We start from the raw sequence: 22,115 nt of genomic DNA, 5'->3' as shown, positions 1-22,115 counted from the left end.
GAACTTACAAATACTTTCAGTGACAGATCTAGATTTGAAACATAGGGGTTAACGAACCAACATATTTCATACAATATTAACGAAACAAATAAAAAAAACACGACAACAACTAAATTTAAACTAACCGGGTTAACTAACCAACATTGGCGAATTTAGGTTGGGCTGTAAATTTGTCCTCTTCGGTTTTTGAAAGCTTGAAGTTGAGCCACTACATCTTCTTCATTTACTTTATCAAACGTTTCTCTTTCGACCAAACAAATTAAAGCACTGTTCAAATATTCATCACCCATTCGATTGCGCAAAGCTGTCTAGATAAGCTTTATAATCGATATCAATTTGCAATCTTTTCTTCAATACTACGCTTATTGACATTCGCCTCATAGGATCGCTTTTGGTTCAAAAGATTGCCACATTTTTGCACCGAACTATTATGAACACTATTAACTTCCCCAACATGTTTCTTTAAGGCACCCGGTTTACTCCAATTACAAAAGCCTCCACTAACAAAAGTGTCTCTTCCACCTTGATTACCAACACTTCCATTAAACAAGTAACAACATAAGCAATATGCTTTTTCTTGTTTAGTGCTATACTCCAACCAATCATATTTATCACACCATTTGACATTAAAACGTCTCCGACCACTACAATATTTTGTCCATTTAAAGTCATGACCTCATGGTTGAAAAGCTTTTTTAACAACATAGGCTCTTCGTATGTCATCTATTTGATTGGGATGATAACTAGTCATAGGTGGTCTATCAGCGGGATCCGAAGGAAGATCATCCAAATTGATTTTTGAACGTATTGAAGAACTTGAAGCCAAAGAAGTATTTGAACTTGTACCGATATCTTCATTTTCTTGCAAATCATCAACCATATTTAAACTTGAAGTTGGAATATTTAAACTTGGTAATGAACCGGAACCGATGTCATCGATTTCTTTTCTTTGACGTTTAAAAATGTTGCTAATAAGAGGTTGTTTACTCATCTTCAAAGTTCCCTAAACAAATTTGAACAAAAACCTAATATCAATTCCAATTTACACATAAAACTAAAAGCTAAATAAATACCTAATCAATTCCAATTTAATCATAAACCCTAAATCCCAAATTAATTCCAATTTAAACATAACTCTAAAACCCTAAATACAATAAATCTTACTGGAAGGACGGAGAGGCCGGAAAGATGGCTGGTGGTGGAGGTGGCGGGCCTGGCGGCAGGTGGAGTGGCGGGCTAGCGGCAGCAGGTTCGTGATGAAGTGTGAACTGGTGGACAGTGGTGGTGTGGTGTTTTGTGACCTGCAGGTTGTGTTCAAAATATAAGATAGTTTTTTTATTTTATTTTTTTTAAAAGGATTATTTGGGTTGGGTTTTTTGATTTGGCCTTTATAATTAAAGTGGTTTTTTTTAGGTTTACGTATTAAATTAGTTAAATTTAAAATACATATAAGTAATGTTAGTTTTTTTCATGGGCAACGAAACATGAAAACCAATTAATTTTTTTTTACACTACCGGCGAAACATTACTCCTCCTAAGGTACATCCACCACTGCTTTCATTAATCAATTACAGTTAGAAGACTATGTGATATGGTTCAAACCCTACAAATAGAACCCGAGTGGTGCGAGCTTGAGAATTATGATTTTGATTCGTTTTGGTAGGTTGCAAGCTTGGAAATTTTTTTCAAGCTATTTAGAAGAGGACCTGAGAAAGGTGTTTGTTAACATATTGAATTTTTATAATCATCCTCTTGTGATTTTTACACCTAGTTTCTTATTTCAAATGCACCCCTTTAAATATTTATATTATGTTTGTCGTAGCTTCCGTATGGCACATATTACTTAAATAACAGTTATTTTGAAGTTCAAGTACCATTAGCATTTCTTTGGTTAGAAACTTAGACTCGTGTACCGTCTTCCATGGTTATATCCATTTCCAGGGAGTGTTTCTTTTCCTTCTCTGCAACAAGTAATCCGTGACATCTTGGAAATCCATGAACAATTAATACGCGTCCTAGAGAAGTTAGAAGACCTATGGAAGACCATGTTAGTGGTACGAATTATTTTTGTCTTATTAGTTTGTAGCTAATAACAATATAACATTGTATAATTATGTCAGATATTACGGCTTATGTATAAGTTTCATGAATGTGCATTATTAGTCTTTAGTTTCTGTAAATGTGGCACACTGACATGTCATTTTATTCTAGGTTAAGTGTTACAAATAATTATTATTGGAATAAAGTGAACAAAAGATAATTGTTTATATGCGCCCAATTCAGTTCAGCTATTCAAAGACCACATAATCGGATGGGATTGGTTATAGTCCTAACTATTAGGTTTAATGTGTAGGTTTTAGATTTCGTATTGGCATGTATATCATTGAATCACGTTGAGATCGCTTTTAGATTGAAATATATGAATATATCCTTGGTCCTCATGAAATAATTCAATCACTTAATCAAATATAAACTAAGAATGAAAATGTAAAATGTGTTATGAAAACATCGTGTAACTGAATCAGAATATCTCCTTCTTTATAAGGGGACAACCATCGCAATGTTTTAATTGACAGTTATAAATATCAACAGTTGAATAATTGCATTAATGGGGAAAAACCATTGGTAAACACTATATCAATAGTAACCTTACCGTTGAATCAAGTTACCATTGTTCCTAGTTACTACCCACTAGTAGTAATTTACGTCTAACAACTAAATTTTCATGATCAGTTACCATTGATCTTACTTGTCACTAAGGGCCAAGTTGCTTTGACCACTAATGATTAGTACCAATATATTATTGATAATCGACTACACTTTATGATCATTTTCATAATGCATATTCACAACAAATTCCAATAGTATTTTAACAAGTAACAATTTTTTCTACAGTAAGCGTCATTCACTAACCTCAACTTAACTCCAGTTTCCCGCTTATGGCATTGGTTTCGAACCCCCACCAAGGGAGTGCATCGTCATGGGACCCCGTCAAGGGACAATGTCTCTTGAACCCCATGTGTGTTGGTTCCTAGGGAAATCATAGTAGTATTGAACAAACATGTACTCTACTCATGCTAATTCATATATTTGTTTATTCAGATTTCTTCTTAGGTATAAAATTAAGTAAATCCAATTAACCAAAATGATTTGATGACATTATACCTAGCCAACATAATGCCCAAGTATACTACACTTTGGAAAATGATTATTTTGTCATATATGTGATAAGCCATTCGAATCTAGTACGCATGGACTTTTTAAAGGACATGGCACTTGAAGTTTTAGATATAATCATGTTCATATCGACTCACTTGGTTGAGCCTGCGTGTGCAATCAAATGTTGTAAATCACAAGTCAATGGGAGCAAACAAACGCGATGCAAAATGCAAATTTTCATCATCATAAATTGGTATGCATATGTCTAACCCTTCAACCATAAATTGGTCTTAACCTAAGATCAACTACAACCCTTGAAAACTAAATCTAACTGATCATCTTATTTTATCTTCGATCATAGACCTTTTTTCTTTGTTTTGTTTTTTTTCTAAACAAAGTTCAAACATTTGGGATCTGCTTATCTAAAAAGCAATAATGTATAACTCTCATTTTTAAACATATTAACGTCATTTCATTATACAAATCATTTTTCTTACCTTAAGCCGTTACGTTTTTTCCATATGCCTTTGATAACAACGGTAGTCCAAAATTCTATTTGTCCTTGAAACATGGCTTAATGTTTTCAATCAAAAACATTAAATCTTACAAAAACGATAATATCAACAAATTTCAATCGGTCCCATTCGCATAAATCATGTAATAATTTTCTTGTTTTTTCCTTTTGATTTTCAACGTCCAACTCTTTATTGACCTTTTTGTGGCCTTAACCCTTTTTTCTTGGATGACTTGGAATTTTGAATCCAACAAAACGCAGCGTTTACGACAAGTCCGATATTTTTTATTTTAAATTTAAACAAAACCTTTTTTGCTTTGTCATTTTCTTCATCAAACATTTTATTGTTGAGACTTTAGCATCTGGGGCCATTAAGATTATTGCTAATTGTCCTCCACGTGGCAACATGTTAGGCCATTGAGATTTTCATTTCGATCCATTAGACTTCCTTCAACTTCAAAACACCCCATTCGTTTTCATTATACTCTTTTTGATCCCTTAAAAAAGTCAAACTTTTAAATATATAAATATACAATACTTGAACATTTTTTTAGGAATTTCAGTTACATTATTTTGATGTTTAAAAAGTTTGATTTTATTTTCCCATACATATCAAAACAACTCAAAACAAAAAGAAACTTATACAGATACGTACAAACTAAAGACATGAGTTTTTAACAAATTTATTCCAAGCTTGTCAATTTTGCATGAACCGAGCTTCTTTCCAAGCAAAGCTCCAGATCCTGTATGCTCAAATAGGCACCTAAAACAAGAAAACAATATATGAACACTTTTGGATGTTGAGTTTGGTGTTTTTTTGCCAAAGCAACATAAAACTTAGGCTAAAACTTGGCACATTGAAAACTTAAGGGGTTGAAATGTATATTATAACTTTATAGTAGTTTACTTCCCACGCATACATGCATTTCCCACCTTTAGCTTGGTGTTATATGACCAAGTCCACCTATAAACATTTAAAGATCAAAGTGTCATATTTGCCCTCTTGGTGGATTAAATTCACACCTTCAAGTGGCAACTAATCTAAGACATATCAAAGGGTAAACCAGTCAATTAACTTAATGGAATGTTTATACAAAAATTGCAAATTGGCCATGTTGGTTAGGAATAGTTTTGTCTTAATAGGAGAATAAAAGAATGTTCAATCAGAACACAACAAACACTATAAACCAACACATAGAAACCTCAGAAATCACAAGTAGACCTCTATACATACAAACATACACATGTGTGTGTGTGTGTGTATGTATGCATGTATATATAGTAACAACATATACGAAGCAAAACAAGAAGATAGAAAGAACACTTTTGAGTTCATATCAATATATCATCTCTTAACCATATCCTATAAACTTATAACTCCAATGGAAATCCAATTCCAACGAGGAGGTAATCGGGTGTCGGTCCCAAGACCGAGTAAAGGAAAAGGTAAATTTGGAAGCAACAACAACAACAACAAGTTTATAGGGGTGAGACAAAGGCCTTCAGGCAGATGGGTGGCTGAGATCAAAGACACAACACAAAAGATTCGCATGTGGCTTGGGACTTTTGAGACTGCAGAAGAAGCAGCTCGAGCCTATGATCAAGCCGCTTGCCTCCTTCGTGGCTCAAATACACGAACCAATTTCATAACCCATGTTTCTCATAACTCCCCACTCGCTTCACGGGTAAGAAACTTACTCAACTCCAAGAAAATGGCCAAAAAGAAAAATCAAGATTCTTCTATTCCCTTGGTTCCATGTGTCAACAACAACGGTATTAGTATCAGTACCGGTACCAGTATCAGTAATAGTAGCAGTACTAGTAGTAGTAATAGTGGTTTGAGTAATAGTTGTGAAAAGCTAGAAGAAAATGTTTCTCAATTGTTTGATGATGCCTATAAGCCAGATTTGAGCAACTGTTCGTCTGCAGCGTGTGATTTTTCATGGGGTTTTGGAGGGAAACTTGATCAAAAGTATCCAATGAGTCAACCGGAGTTTGAGTTGCCTAACTCAGGAATGGAACTTTCTGAATTTGAGAGGATGAAAGTGGAAAGACAGATATCGGCTTCGTTGTATGCAATGAATGGAGTTCAAGAGTATATTGAAACTGTTGATGATCCTAATGAGGGAATATGGGATCTGCCTCCTTTATGTTCTTTGTTTTGTTAGTTTTTTTTATATTATTAGGATTTGGTTGCGGATTTATAAAAACAATGAACTTTCTGAGAGATGAACTGATGTAAAAGAAACAAGAATATCAAGTTGTTGTTCATTTGACTTTTGATGAAGGTTTCCATTGTCATTTTCAACTTAATTTAATCTGCAATCATGAATATTAAGATATTGATGTCTTAGTTTGAATTATTTTGTTTCTCTTGATTATTTAATAAAAAAGAATTACACTTTGATTAGCTCATCAAACTATGAAAGCTTTCTGATGAATTAGCAAGGAATTCCCATCAAACTATTTATATATGTTGGTTCTATTTTCATCCCAAGTCCATAAATTACTACATGGTTAAAACTGTCACTGCGTATTATCTACAGTATGCATGCTTAAAATCCGTTAAAACTTACAACAGTCCATGCTTAGTGAATTTGGTTAAAACTATAGGTGGCAATTATGACCCATTCTTTAAACATCAGGTTGATTTGGGCAAAAATAAATTATGTATGGGTTCATCTGGGTAATCTTAAATCCGTCAATAGGTCAACTTGGGTCTACTTAAACTAGTCAACTGGTCAAAACGGGTAACTTTTATAAACTTGCTAACTTAAAATGGCTCAGATGAGTTAGCACCACCTGTGACCACCTCTCCACCTACTCGGTGTCACCGGCACCATCACAGTGACTGCTGGCTCCACTCCGCTGTGGCTTCCGTAGACACCATCTACGCTGCGTCACCACCATCACCGTCGCTACTGCCATAGACACCGTCGCCACCGCTCTACCGCCATCGCTGCCTCCACCACCACCACTGCCGTGATCTCTCTGTCTCCGCGCCCTCCACCTTGTAGTTGTCCCCACGCCACTGCCACTAGCCAACATAAGAAAATATTGCTGTTGATCCTATGTTGGTACTTTTTTCTGAAACAACTCACTTCAATCCAACTCCATTTTGGCCCAACAAAGAACCCAAATCAAATTGATGTTTTTTAAAATGACCCGCTTTGACCTGAACCAAATTGATGCTTTTTTTAAAACAACCCATTTTGATCTGAACTAATTTCGTTCAAAACCCACATTGACCAGAACCCCTTCTGACCGAGAATCCGTTTTGACACATGACCCAAACCCGCCCGACCCGCTCAGTTTACCAGGTCTAGTTTAAACAGTTCGGGTTTGTAAACATTAAGGTTACTTCTAAGTTCTAATATCCTAGTCTCATACGGCTGGTAGGAAAACAACATATGCTTTCTTTCTAAGGCTGAAAGACCAAGATTAGGATCACTAGGAACTGTGTTAACTAACCAACTTCAATCTATTCTAGTGTGGAAGTTTCTAAAGTTTGGTGCAATGGTCATGTAAGGCCCCGAACCCGGTAGCCTTACTTTAGCGTCGGATTTACTCATAAACACAGTTCTTACAAATCAGAGTTCATTAAAACTTTCGCGGAATATAAAAACTTTCATGAAACGTTACAACAATCCAAAACTTGCCTTATTTAAACATTCTTGTCTTTCAAAATAAACGTCAATTACATTAAAACATCTTGAGTCTTCAAATGCCAGTCTCCTATTCGCCCACCATGTGCCCGCTCAAGCTAGTTGTCTCATTCTACTCACCTGCGTGCATACTAAAAGTCAGCTACGCTGAGTGAGTTCTAGTTAATCGGACGCCATACAATACATACACATACATACATATCCGAAGATACATATCCATACCTAACTAGTTACCCTACTGTTCTACATACATACTTACTACCATACATACATACATATCTACAATCACTAACCTCAGTCTACCGAGAGTACGTTCATAGTCCGCCATCTATACCTGTACTCAAGGTCGTGAACACGTAAAAGGTCCGCAGTCCTTACCTATGTTCACCATTTATGGTACGTGCAAGGTCCGCAGTCCTTCCCTATACCATCCTACATCCACAACACGTACAAGGTCCACAGTCCTTCCCTATGTTGCAACCTAAACCATAGCACGTACGAGGTCCGCAGTCCTCCCCTATGCTACCACAATACAAATACAGCACGTATAAGGTCCACAGTTCTTTCCTATGCTGATGCCTATCTATAATACGTATAAGGTCCGCAGTCCTTAACTACGTTGTCGTCTATTATCTGTAACACGTATAAGGCCCACCGTCCCTATCTACGTTTACATCTATCATCTACATTACGTATAAGGCCCGCAGTCCTTAACTACGCCATCACCAGCCGAGTCTATGTCCGACAAAAGCTAGAGGGATTTGCCATCCTAACTTACTATGTCGAACGTAGAACTCATATACCATTCGTGTACCTGTATACACATACTTCACATATACAATAATTACATTATAGCATACGAACACTCTAGGCGTTCTTTACATCATTCATTTAACAACCATACCTCTTGTCGATACGTGCAATATCCGAAGATCGTTCACGCCCCGACAAGTATTCATTTGTAATGTTCATACATCTTCGATATATAATATTCGTACCTTTATTTTTGACCTGACAGTACGCGCAATATCCGAAGATCGTTCGCGTACCGACAAGCAATCATTCATATCCATCACATATATCACATATGGCATACACTTATCACTTAGGATAAATGTATTAACAACACATCGAGTATGCACACAACCCCGAAAACATAACACATAAATGGGGCTAGAAACTCACCTGAACTCTGCTTCTTCCTCCGATAGTTGTAAATCCCTTCTTTAACTGAGCTCGGCTGACTGTATAAGTTACACGTATCAATACTCGCCTGATTTAATCTAGTATTAGCTTACTTTTACTTATCGTTTTTAATTTATTTTCTAATCGAACTTAACTTTAGGTGAAGTTAAACCTTAAGCGAACTTAGCTTTAGGCGAAGTTAAACCTTAAGCGAACTTAGCTTTAGGCGAAGTTATCAGTAAGGCGAACTTGGCCGTAGGCGAAGTTATCAATTAGGCGAACTTGGCCTTAGGCGAAGTTACCAATTAGGCGAACTTGGCCTTAGGCGAACTTGGCCTTAGGCGAAGTTACCAGTTAGGCGAACTTGGCCTTAGGCGAAGTTACCAGTTAGGCGAACTTGGCCGTAGGCGAAGTTGTCATCAGGCGAACTTTGCTTTGCAGGCGAAGTTCATCAGGCGAACTTAGCTTTGCAGACGAAGTTGTCATCAGGCGAACTTAGCTTTGCAGGCGAAGTTCATCAGGCGAACTTAGCTTGCAGGCGAAGTTATCCAGCTGCAGGTACTGTTCGTCCTTAAATCCCTTAATCATCTTCGTTTCTTAACCAAATAACTCGATTTAGGTATCCACGGAATCGTCTGACCAGCGCCTACAAACCCCAACCATCAAATCGACCTAACATCGATGTTTAAAGGGTGCGATTTAGGCATATAGGTTACGGGTTCCTTTATCAATCGATTAACCCATCAAATCATATCCATTTTCAGTAAGTTTAGCTTTGTTGGATTCGTTTTTACCATACAAACATAGATCTATCATTTCTATACTAATCCAAACCTAAATGAACAAGTTCTCGATATAAACGTACTGTAAATGAGTCGAACTACGAACACGAGCTGGTGTTGTTGCTTTGGTTCGTCACGACGATCTAGCACCAACGAGCTCGGGTCCTCGCATTTGGATCTTGGTTTGGGTTGTGTGTGTTTTGGAGTGTGTAGAGATTAGGATGGATAAATGGATGGAATGGAAAGGATTGGGGTTTAAGGGGGTATTTATACTCCCTTAAGCCCATGGACCGAAGGCCCATATTTCCTTTTGGTCCATATCTAATCCCATCTAATTATCCTACTAAGTCTTCATATTTTGCTATTATTATTATCGTTCCACTAACTCGTTTATTTCACCGGACAAAATAATATAATAAATATTACTTTAGAAATTTCGGGATGTTACAAGTCTTCCCTCCTTAAAGAGGTTTCGTCCCCGAAACCTCTTTATTTCTTTAAAAGGAATACCTTTGTAAAAGGAATACCTTTTTCTTTATAATCGCACACTTTATTGAATCACCTTTGCTTTCTGAGTTATCCTTCTTACTCCCGACTTTGCAGCCATCGAATGGTGGTCATGTGTTTTAGCTATTTAAGGTAGCTTGTCCATGAGACCCTCGATGTACCAAGACTCATCTCATCCTTCCAAGGCTTCGATTAGTACTTTTAACATTATTGTCTAAAACAACATTTCATCATAACATAATAATCATTCATAACCAAACTCAATATATTACACGTCACTGATAAACATAAGTTTTAAACCTTAACACAAAACAAGTTCTTAACCAAATTTAATTTAATAAAACCATTGCATGAGCAATTATTCCTTCATCAAGTGTTCCTCTCTGCAGTTTCCCCAAGTCTTTATCCTTTCGCACCTCCCGCCCCTGATTCCTTGCAGTCCCTAGCCATGTGGTCAGCTTTTCCGCATTTGAAGCACTTTGGACGATCAGGGCATTCTCGAGAGTAATGCCCACTCTTTCCACACCGATAGCACCTGTCTGTCCCAGTCCTGCATTCTCCCTGGTGCACTTGCCCACACGTCTTACATGCATCCTTGTTCCCAACCTTGGCCTTCCTCCCATCAGTTGTTGTCACCATCTCGCTAGACCGCTTAGCAGAGGTAGCCCATTTCTTCTCCTTCTTTTCCTCCACCACCACATCGTCCTCAGCCAGGTCAGCATAAACCACTTCTGCAAGTTCAACAGCAGAGTCAAAAGTAGCAGGTTTATTTGCCCTGACTAACATGCGGACTTTTTGTGGCAATCCCCTCACATAACATTTGATTCTCTTGACCTCAGTGTCAACCATATCAGGCACCAACCTAGTTAGTCGGTTGAATTCAGTAGTATACTCACGATGCGTCATCATACCGGCCTTTAAATTCAGGAACTTCATCTCCGTCCTTTCAACCTCGGCATCTGCACAAAACTTCTTCATCACCAACTCTTTCAGATCGTCCCATCTCAACGCCTTGATCTCATCCCTAGTCTTTCTCTGCTCCACACTTTCCCACCAATACATAGCTTCTTCCTCAAATGACTGAGTAGCATAACCCACAGCTTGGTCGGGACGGCATTCGCTAATGCGGATAATCTTGTCCATAGTGGTTATCCATTGAAGAGTAGCGATTGCGTCTCCCAAACCAGTCAGCTTCGGCGGGTCGCATCCTTTGAAGGACTTGTAGTTACACCCACCTCGACCTCTCTTTCCATCACCAACCTTGACAGATCCAGCTTCACTCGAGTCACCCTTCCCTCCCTCACCATCCTTCCTACCATTCTCTCCTGATCCTTCAGCAATTCTTCCAGCAGATCCTTCGGGATTCCCAATCTTCATGGCAGTTGCCACAGCTTGGGCAATGGCAGCTAGAACAGCAGGGTCAAGTTGATGTCCTTCGTTGTTGCTCGAGTTTCCTCCAGCTGCGCCTCCTTCGTCTCCGGTGTTGGAAGCTTCTTCTACCGAGGGTTGCCGGACAAGACGAGGCCTGCCACGACGTCCAGTGCGACCTCCAGTTCCAACAATTTCTCCAGCTCTAGCCATTAGTATTCTAAAAGGGAAAACACAAACGTCATCACTCTAGAAATTATTTAGCACATGATTTGTAAGTAAGTAGTTAATGACGTTGATCAAGTGTAATTAACTATTTGCGTTACTCCTCAGGTTCTACATACTTCCCTTCATGATTTCACTTGTGCTTGTTTATACTCTAAAACAATTAATCAGTTAATATCAATTAATCCTATCCCTAACCTGCACTCATTCTTCATTTAGCAAATAAGCCAACATTAACATACACCATTTACCATACACTTTACCTTTACTGAGCTTGCTTGAGTGACACATGGCTATCTTGAACTGGCATCTTCTTTCTTTCTCATTTTAAATCTCATTCTCTGTTCGAGTCTAAGCATGTAGGATGCTTAAATCTCTCGAACTTATGCTCTGATACCAACTTGTAAGGCCCCGAACCCGGTAGCCTTACTTTAGCGTCGGATTTACTCATAAACACAGTTCTTACAAATCAGAGTTCATTAAAACTTTCGCGGAATATAAAAACTTTCATGAAACGTTACAACAATCCAAAACTTGCCTTATTTAAACAATCTTGTCTTTCAAAATAAACGTCAATTACATTAAAAACATCTTGAGTCTTCAAATGCCAGTCTCCTATTCGCCCACCATGTGCCCGCTCAAGCTAGTTGTCTCATTCTACTCACCTGCGTGCATACTAAAAGTCAGCTACGCTGAGTGAGTTCTAGTTAATCGGACGCCATACAATACATACACATACATACATATCCGAAGATACATATCCATATCTAACTAGTTACCCTCCTGTTCTACATACATACTTACTACCATACATACATACATATCTACAATCACTAACCTCAGTCTACCGAGAGTACGTTCATAGTCCGCCGTCTATACCTGTACTCAAGGTCGTGAACATGTAAAAGGTCCGCAGTCCTTACCTATGTTCACCATTTATGGTACGTGCAAGGTCCGCAGTCCTTCCCTATACCATCCTACATCCACAACACGTACAAGGTCCACAGTCCTTCCCTATGTTGCAACCTAAACCATAGCACGTACGAGGTCCGCAGTCCTCCCCTATGCTACCACAATACAAATACAGCACGTATAAGGTCCACAGTCCTTTCCAATGCTGATGCCTATCTATAATACGTATAAGGTCCGCAGTCCTTAACTACGTTGTCGTCTATTATCTGTAACACGTATAAGGCCCACCGTCCCTATCTACGTTTACATCTATCATCTACATTACGTATAAGGCCCGCAGTCCTTAACTACGCCATCACCAGCCGAGTCTATGTCCGACAAAAGCTAGAGGGATTTGCCATCCTAACTTACTATGTCGAACGTAGAACTCACATACCATTCGTGTACCTGTATACACATACTTCACATATACAATAATTACATTATAGCATAAGAACACTCTAGGCGTTCTTTACATCATTCATTTAACAACCATACCTCTTGTCGATACGTGCAATATCCGAAGATCGTTCACGCCCCGACAAGTATTCATTTGTAATGTTCATACATCTTCGATATATAATATTCGTACCTTTATTTTTGACCTGACAGTACGCGCAATATCCGAAGATCGTTCGCGTACCGACAAGCAATCATTCATATCCATCACATATATCACATATGGCATACACTTATCACTTAGGATAAATGTATTAACAACACATCGAGTATGCACACAGCCCCGAAAACATAATACATAAATGGGGCTAGAAACTCACCTGAACTCTGCTTCTTCCTCCGATATTTGAAAATCCCTTCTTTAACTGAGCTCGGCTGACTGTATAAGTTACACGTATCAATACTCGCCTGATTTAATCTGGTGGCCTAGTATTAGCTTACTTTTACTTATCGTTTTTAATTTATTTTCTAATCGAACTTAACTTTAGGCGAAGTTAAACCTTAAGCGAACTTAGCTTTAGGCGAAGTTAAACCTTAAGCGAACTTAGCTTTAGGCGAAGTTATCAGTCAGGCGAACTTGGCCGTAGGCGAAGTTATCAATTAGGCGAACTTAGGCGAAGTTATCAATTAGGCGAACTTGGCCTTAGGCGAAGTTACCAATTAGGCGAACTTGGCTTTAGGCGAAGTTACCAATTAGGCGAACTTGGCCTTAGGCGAAGTTACCAGTTAGGCGAACTTGGCCTTAGGCGAAGTTACCAGTTAGGCGAACTTGGCCTTAGGCGAAGTTACCACTTAGGCGAACTTGGCCTTAGGCGAAGTTACCAGTTAGGCGAACTTGGCCGTAGGCGAAGTTGTCATCAGGCGAACTTTGCTTTGCAGGCGAAGTTCATCAGGCGAACTTAGCTTTGCAGGCGAAGTTGTCATCAGGCGAACTTAGCTTTACAGCGAAGTTGTCATCAGGCGAACTTAGCTTTGCAGACGAAGTCATCAGGCGAACTTAGCTTGCAGGCGAAGTTATCCAGCTGCAGGTACTGTTCGTCCTTAAATCCCTTAATCATCTTCGTTTCTTAACCAAATAACTCGATTTAGGTATCCAGGGAATCGTCTGACCAGCGCCTACAAATCCCAACCATCAAATCGACCTAACATCGATGTTTAAAGGGTGCGATTTAGGCATATAGGTTACGAGTTCCTTTATCAATCGATTAACCCATCAAATCATATCCATTTTCAGTAAGTTTAGCTTTGTTGGATTCGTTTTTACCATACAAACACAGATCTATCATTTCTATACTAATCCAAACCTAAACGAACAAGTTCTCGATATAAACGTACCGTAAATGAGTCGAACTACGAACACGAGCTGGTGTTGTTGCTTTGGTTCGTCACGACGATCTAGCACCAACGAGCTTGGGTCCTCGCCTTTGGATCTTGGTTCGGGTTGTGTGTGTTTTGGAGTGTGTAGAGATTAGGATGGATAAATGGATGGAATGGAAAGGATTGGGGTTTAAGGGGGTATTTATACTCCTTTAAGCCCATGGACCGAAGGCCCATATTTCCTTTTGGTCCATATCTAATCCCATCTAATTATCCTACTAAGTCTTCATATTTTGCTATTATTATTATCGTTTCACTAACTCGTTTATTTCACCCGACAAAATAATATAATAAATATTACTTTAGAAATTTCGGGATGTTACAGGTCATGTCTCTATGCTCTTGTGTCTGTGTGAAACCTTATATTAAACTATTGTCCACATTTATCAGACTTGATTATTCCTAAGGATTAGCACAAAATGTTAAGGATTAAATAAATGCAAATGGAAACAACTATGTGTAGACAGGTGAATATTAGAATAATGATATCTTCAATGGTAGTTGTAGATGAATATTATAATCATTTTTAAGTTAAAAATGTTTAAGGAAAACTTACCTGTTACTCTTCTTCTTCTTCTTCTTCTTCTTCTTCTTGTTCCTCTTCAGCATCTTGACCAACTTCCTCATAATCTTTTTCAAGAGCAGCGAGATCTTCACGGGCTTCTGAAAACTCACCTTCTTCCATGCCTTCACCCACATACCAGTGTACAAATGCACGTTTCGCGTACATGAGGTCAAACTTGTGGTCAATCTATTGAATACCTCAGAAACAGCTGTGTTGTTGCTTATCATGCAGACTGCACGCCTTGTCTTCGCAAGATCACCCCCGGGGACCACTGTGGGCGGTTGGTAACTTATTCCACACTTGAAACCAGTTGGACACCTATATCGGAGGTGGTAAAATGATCACGTTAGACGGATTTGACCCGAAACATTATTTGTCAGGAGTTTTTTGATATTATATAAATAACTAATGTGTCAACTAAGTACTATTACATTCTTTTTGCATAATATGATGGTAACTTGCATAATAATAACATTCATTAGGCAGAAATCCGTTTCATTTAAAAACTTAAACTTTTCACCACATTATTAAAATTTACAAAATTTTAATTTGACTTATTCTTGTATAGAAAGTCAACACGGTCAAAGTTATCACAACCTCAGTTACCAATCACCATGCCATCATTTTAACCCGGATAAGTTACCAAACCAAATTTGTTGAAACCTTTTATTAGGATGTTAAAAGGTTTAATGGCTTACATGGTCAAAAACAAAGTGTTTTTACTCAAAAGTATAATCTATTTTTATATGTAAATTTCCATGAAATTATTTAATGACTATTATGCAACTAAAAATACACTTTGGACAACTTTCAGTCTGTTTTCAGCCTAATTTTATTTTAAATCATTTGACCCGTTGAAGATAAAACATAAGCAGCACCAACCCAATAATAAGTAGAATATGCTACATCTAATCAATGGCGTGGCCTTATGTAAGAATATTTTTTGCTGAAAGAACATACCAATCAACAAACTGTACGGTTCGTTTGGTCTTCATAGAACCGACAGCAGTATTAACATCCTTTGGAATAGCATCCCCACGGTACATTAAACAGCAAGCCATATACTTTCCATGTCTCGGGTCACACTTGGCCATCATATTAGCAGGCTCAAACACGGCGCTTGTGATCTCTGCAATCGAGCTCTGCTCATGGAAGGCCCGTGCAGCAGAGATCACGGGTGCATAAGACGAAAGCATGAAATGGATTCGAGGGTATGGGACGAGGTTCGTTTGGAACTCATTAATATCCACATTAATGGCTCCATCAAACCTTAAGGAAGTGGTTAAAGATGAGATGGTTTGAGATATTAAACGGTTTAAGTTTCTGTAAGTTGGCCTTTCAATGTCTAAAGCCCGTTTGCAGATATCATATATGGCTTCATTGTCTAGCAACACCACCACATCTGTGTGTTCTAACAGAGAATGAGTTGATAGCACACTGTTGTAAGGCTCCACGACCGCAGTTGACACCTTCAATTCCATAAAAAAATCCATCATGTCATTGAGTATGTAATAACTACTTGAATATAATTATAATGTGTTAAATAATAACCTGTGGAGATGGAAAGATACTGAAGCCGAGTTTGGGCTTTTTCCCGTAATCAACCGACAAACGTTCCAAAAGCAAGGATCCTAATCCGGAGCCAGTTCCACCACCAACAGCATAAAAAACCATAAATCCTTGCAATCCGGTACAGTTATCGGCTAATTTTCTCACACGATCAAGACACAGATCAACAATTTCTTTTCCCACTGCGATACAACACATACATACATCTTTTATCAAAATATTCAAAGCTAATTACTAGATCTTTATAATGCACATACAAGATTATTCTACCTGTATAATGTCCTCTGGCAAAGTTATTAGCCGCATCCTCCTTGCCAGAAATGAGTTGTTCGGGATGAAAGAGTTGCCTGTAGCTTCCGGTCCGGATTTCATCAATAACCGTAGGCTCCAGATCAATGAACACAGCCCTGGGAACATGTTTACCGGAGCTGGTTTCACTAAAGAAGGTACTGAACGAATCATCCGTAGATTCACTACCGCCTTCACTGCAAACACATTTTATCATCAATTAATATCAAAATTCATGAGATGTACCAAAATGAATAGAAATAATAAAACCAAATGATACCTTCCTTGCAGGAATCCGTCGTTCTGGATGCCGTGTTCGAGGCAATAGAGCTCCCAACATGCGTTGCCGACCTGGATTCTGGCCTGGCTCTCTCTCATAATTGCTATGGAATTGAAAGATGAATAATGTTGAAGAAGATGAAAATGGAACAAGGAAGATTAATAAAAAGAAAATGGTAACGAGAAAAGAGGTCAAGTGAATGGGGCTAACGGCTTTTGTGGAATTCGTTATTTCTCCTCGTTGCCGCCAATATTTCTTTTCTTTCAAACCCTCACCACCCAAATTTTTATAATAAAAACATTTTATAAATTTAGGTTGTCGAATTATGCACACGACGCAAATCTAACACGAAATAATGGTGTTTATTTCTAGGTTATACTCGTAAAAACTTTAGCTAAACTGATATGAACCTGATAAACTTGTTAGGTTTAGTATTGACAGGCGTAACATACAATTAAGAAGTTAAAACGTGAATGATCATCGTTTACATTGTTTAATTCTCATGGCATTATTATGTGAATTGATTGTTGTTTGGTGAGACTTGATTATCTATTAATGCATTAAAAATGTGGGTCGTGAGACTTGAAACCACTAATTTATTGATTTTGGTGAGGCTTGATTATCCGTCTCTTCTTAGTAGTTTGACAAGACCTGCTTAATTGATTAGATGCTAAATGAAAGTGTTTCTGTTAGATATCTTCGTTCCTTCCTAGTAATTTTGGTGAGACTTGAATATGCATCTTATTTGCCAAATTAAATTGATCAAGTTCCATCTACGTATTTACTCATAGTAATTTTCAAGTCAAATAGAAATTAAATGAACTTTTACAACAATGAATTTTGGAAACAGATGTGAGATGGGTCCAGAGTTTTAAGACAGATGAGACAGAGAAAATAGACCGTATTCATTTACAGCAACGTGAAATAAAAGTAGACGATAAAGTTATAAAGTAACTGAAAACATTGAAATAAGGATATCATTATAAGTTTTTTTACCTAGACAAGATATGCCTTATTTTCAAGACAGAAGACCTCTAAAGGGTTAAAATTTTCACGTTACGAATTACCGCTCATGTTAAGAAATTGCCACCCTTATATAAGATTTGTATCGAGATGCAGAGGAAGTTCTAAAATAAGAAGAAAAGATGGTTGTTTTATAATACTTAAAAGTATGAGGGTGTGTATTGTAAATCAGCTAATCAAACATTTTGGTAGAGCGATGATAATGAAGCTGAAGCTTATACTCCACAAACACTGAAGATAGATACATACATACAGATACCAGATAAGAATAAGATCAATTCAATGGGTGGTCTGAAAGCAGTGGCAGTCATCACCGGCGGCGACAACTCCGTCAAAGGATCTCTTCACTTCATTCAGGATACCAACGGTCTGTTCTCTCTCGTTTCACTAGCTGGTTAAATTTCCCTAATTCAATACAATAGTTAAATTGAAATTGTTACTCTTTATTTATTTGTGATATTAAACCAGGTGCAACTCAATTGAAAGGTAGGATATCAGGGCTCAAACCAGGTCTTCATGGCTTCCATATTCATGCTCTTGGTGATACCACCAATGGCTGCAACTCAACTGGTATTCTTTATGTTTATGTTTAATTATCACTTATGAATTATGAAATTGACCTAGGGTTATTAATCTTTTTAGTCAGGTTGTTCGATTGAGATTGATTACATAACTTTGTTTCGAAATTTAGGACCGCATTTTAACCCGTTTAACAAAGATCATGGAGCTCCGTGGGATGAGGTACGCCACGCAGGCGATTTGGGTAACATTGTTGCTGGAAATGATGGTGTGTGCTTCATTGCCCTAAAACTCTCTAATTTAGGCTCGGGTCGATTCGAGTGTTAGTGCTTATCTTTAGAATTGTACAATTTAACGGTTATTATTTGTTTTGCAGGTGTTGCTGAGGTATCAATTGAAGATAAGAATGTATGTATCCTAGTTATAAGTTGTAAAGAATTGATCATTTTTATTTTGGAAATTCAAAGTTTGATGATCTGAAATGTTTACAGATTCCATTAAGCGGGCAGCATTCGATATTGGGGAGGGCGGTTGTTATTCATGCTGATACTGATGATCTGGGAAGAGGTAACAACCCTTGCATTATGCAAGCATTTATTATATTTTTTAATACGTTTTTAAGTTAGATGTTGAAGCTACTCAAGGGTATTTTAGGAATCTGACTGTGATTTTGATGCTGCAGGTAATCATGAACTTAGCAAGACAACAGGAAATGCAGGTGCTAGAGTTGGTTGTGGTAATTTACTAATTTGAGTCTTTTTCTCTTTACTAATGCTAACAATCTCGTTTCTAAAATAGTTGACTTGAGCATAACCATTTAGTGCTGTTCTGATAAGTGTTGTTGGTTAAACCAATCAGATAATAATCTTAAAGATGATTAAGATCAATTGCTCACATTTCTCTGTATGAATGAGAATGTTCTTGACAGGAACACTGATGTTTTTTTTGCATTGTTATTTGACAGGTGTTATCGGGCTTCAATCTTCTGTGTAAAGCTAGCAATCAGGCTCCTTTGTACGTCAGCATGTATTTGTTCTTAATCATGTTATGAGGTCTAAAAATTAACTAAAGAAGCATGTCTGGTACATACTTTCCTGGTGTGTTTCTGTAAATTTGAAAGTTATTTTGGTTGCATTAGTATATAAACTTGAGGTAATTTAATGTGTCAAAAAATTGGACATTAGTACTAGGGTGGTGCGGCTGCCATTAACATCGGCCACCAAATATGTTCACCATCTTGTTTATCTGTCAACTTCCCGATCATCAATTAAACACCACTCACGATGATCGGTTGCGAGTCACATAAACCCGGTGACATACAATTGTTAAGAGGTTTAATGGTGGCAGTGCTTTTTGCATTTTGAGTTGAGGGGTCTTGTTTGATTTTGCCTCAAAACCAGAACTTCTTCAACATATAGCCTTAGTCAAACCTGAAACTTAGATACTTCTTGTACTTGGTTTCAGATGGCTGATGACCATCCGACGCACTTAGGTTAATGCAATCCGAGGCACCAGGACAAAGGTGATAACCTCCTGTACTAATAAAATACTTGTAAATTGATAGTTTATTCTAGGTGATGTTTCGTACCTTGTTAATCATACTTAAGATAAATAATAGCAGAAAATATATAGCCTTTTACTATAAAACCATGCGCGATCCTATGTGTGAAATTTTGTCTTCTGTATATAACCAAACAAACTTGATCACTGAAGAAGCAGAAAGGAACAATCTATTTATTATTTTGATGTTAAACCCCATAACAAAAACCTGGAGCCTAGCTGTATAAAAGTGTTCTTACTAAGTGGTTGAGGATTCTAATCGCATGATAAAAAAAAGTTTGGATTTAAAAGTTGGTTTAAATGATATATGAGTTGGTCACTTGGTCAGTTGGTTGGTCTAAAAAAACAAGTAGTGTCAAAACCTAGTGTGTAGTGGGCCTTCTTAAACCAAGTTCTTGGACAGTTAGCCTGTGTTTGCAACATATCGGTAGGGTTTTCATATGTTTGGACCTTTTTAATTTACGAATAATCCAAGTCTCCACCGATTTAAGACTCTTCGTTAACTAGTAACCACTACATCATTGCACGTTCAAATATGTTTTGTTGAGACAATTATTTTTCTTAATATAAATCAAAGCGTTGTCATGTCCTTGTGGTAATTCTTTTGTCCGTTTTTTTAGACTAGTTGCGGAAGCCTGAATGATGGACCATCTTTGGATCGTTACAAACCAAATGCTCATATGTTAGATAAGTTCATAAACTCAAGGGACTGAATTGTAATAACTAATAGTTAGAGGACTGAAAGTGTAAATTTTTGTAATAGAATTTTTTTAGTTAGTTGGTTAGGGTTAGTTAGAGTCATTGTACAACTACCCTAATTGAATGTAATGAGATCAGCTATTGATTGTGATAATTTCTCCTCTTTTGGATTCTCCTATCTCGATTCATAGCTATCATCATAGCTCAAGACATTTTTAGACGATTCGGCCAAGAGAGTTGAAACGTATATCTTATTACACGAGCTAGCTACATCAATGGTGGATCTAGGTAGAGCTACTAAGGTGGAGTCGAAATTAAGCGTTCTATGTCAAGTTTATCTCCAATATTTTGTATTTTTATATACTATAATTGTAATTATGTACAAAATAATATATTAAGCATTCATTAAACTTAAAAATATAAAGGACAACAAAACTAAGAAGGGTGAGAAGGAATCCAATCCATTGATCTTAGATTTGAATGGCTGAGATTAATTTAATAAATAAAAATTGATGGAAAGGGCATGAAGGTAATAACTCATCTTTGTTGACTTTCTCTCTCAACATGCAAGGCACATGTCAACTCCCATATTATTTTAAAGGGATAATTCCCAAAATGATCCAAAACAAGAGAGAGAGAAAAAAAAGATTCTAAATGGGTCCAAGTTTCCAAACTAACCCATCAAATATGTACCGAGGAGACGTTTTGGTAAAATAAACGACATGATTTTTAAACCAATCAAAAGGTGACATGTGTAAAAGATCTGACACACCAGACAAGATTTTTAAAAATCTAGTCAGTTCCAACTATATTTTTAACTTAATTCACTTTTTATAAAACAGTCTACCAAGACGGTTTTTTATGTTTCTTATCTGGCCTGTTCAAATTATTATTTTTCCCAACTTTATCTTCTTCATCTTAATCTTTAATTCTCCACATTATTTTTCCTAACCACCAACTCCACCCCCATCACCACCACAAACCACCGTCATAATCCCGATTATACCCTTCTTAACCTCATCCGGCAAAGAAAAACCATCGGTGGTGGAAGCTTCATGTAGTTTAAACCGAGATGGGTTTATGGTGGGGTGGAGGTTGGGCTAATGGAGGTAGTGGTGGTGGCGGGGTTGGGTGAAGGTTGTGGTGGTGGATGGCGGCGGTGGTGGTGGTGGTGAGGGTGGGGGTATAACGGTCATTACGCCGTGAAATTGAACCGGGGTAAAGCTCCGGTGAGTTGTTCGGTGGTGGAAGTTTCGTGTAGTTTAAGATTTGTTTATGAATTTGTGGAGAATTAAAGATGAAGATGAAGAAGATGATGAAGATAAAGATGAAGAAGATGAAGAAGATGAAGTTAGGAAAAAAAATATGAACTGACCAGATAAGAAACATTAAAAAACCGTCTTGGTAAACTGTTTTATAA

At 37.5% G+C, this 22,115-nt stretch overlaps 1 protein-coding gene and 3 pseudogenes across 2 annotated transcripts; 2 read left to right on the top strand and 2 right to left on the bottom strand.

Annotated features, from left to right (window-relative positions):
• Nucleotides 1-4,921: 4,921 nt before the first annotated feature.
• LOC143575904 (ethylene-responsive transcription factor ERN1 pseudogene) lies at nucleotides 4,922-6,048 on the top strand (annotated as a pseudogene).
• An 8,703-nt stretch (nucleotides 6,049-14,751) lies between these two features.
• LOC143575896 (tubulin alpha-5 chain pseudogene) lies at nucleotides 14,752-16,961 on the bottom strand (annotated as a pseudogene). The gene is made up of 2 exons (XR_013142851.1): nucleotides 15,718-16,961; nucleotides 14,752-15,075 (listed from the first exon to the last, which is right to left on the bottom strand). The product of XR_013142851.1 is annotated as a tubulin alpha-5 chain pseudogene (transcript).
• Nucleotides 16,297-16,992, bottom strand: LOC143575894 (tubulin alpha chain pseudogene; annotated as a pseudogene).
• Nucleotides 16,993-18,129: 1,137 nt separating this feature from the next.
• LOC143575903 (superoxide dismutase [Cu-Zn] 2-like) lies at nucleotides 18,130-19,822 on the top strand. Its single transcript, XM_077060150.1, has 7 exons — nucleotides 18,130-18,284; nucleotides 18,386-18,487; nucleotides 18,609-18,704; nucleotides 18,813-18,844; nucleotides 18,928-19,003; nucleotides 19,119-19,172; nucleotides 19,401-19,822. Exons 1-7 carry the CDS (start codon nucleotides 18,200-18,202, stop codon nucleotides 19,427-19,429), a joined length of 474 nt encoding a protein of 157 aa, XP_076916265.1. The 5' UTR covers nucleotides 18,130-18,199; the 3' UTR covers nucleotides 19,430-19,822.
• Nucleotides 19,823-22,115: the final 2,293 nt, after the last annotated feature.

Source organism: Bidens hawaiensis, unplaced genomic scaffold (genome assembly GCF_021521415.1).
Source record: "Bidens hawaiensis isolate Kalapana, Puna unplaced genomic scaffold, B.hawaiensis_p1.1 tig00027787_1, whole genome shotgun sequence".
In the NCBI taxonomy this organism is placed as follows: Eukaryota; Viridiplantae; Streptophyta; class Magnoliopsida; order Asterales; family Asteraceae; genus Bidens; species Bidens hawaiensis.
The sequence above is the reverse complement of the archived record's forward strand: the minus strand, read 5'-3'. Positions and strand labels throughout refer to the sequence as shown.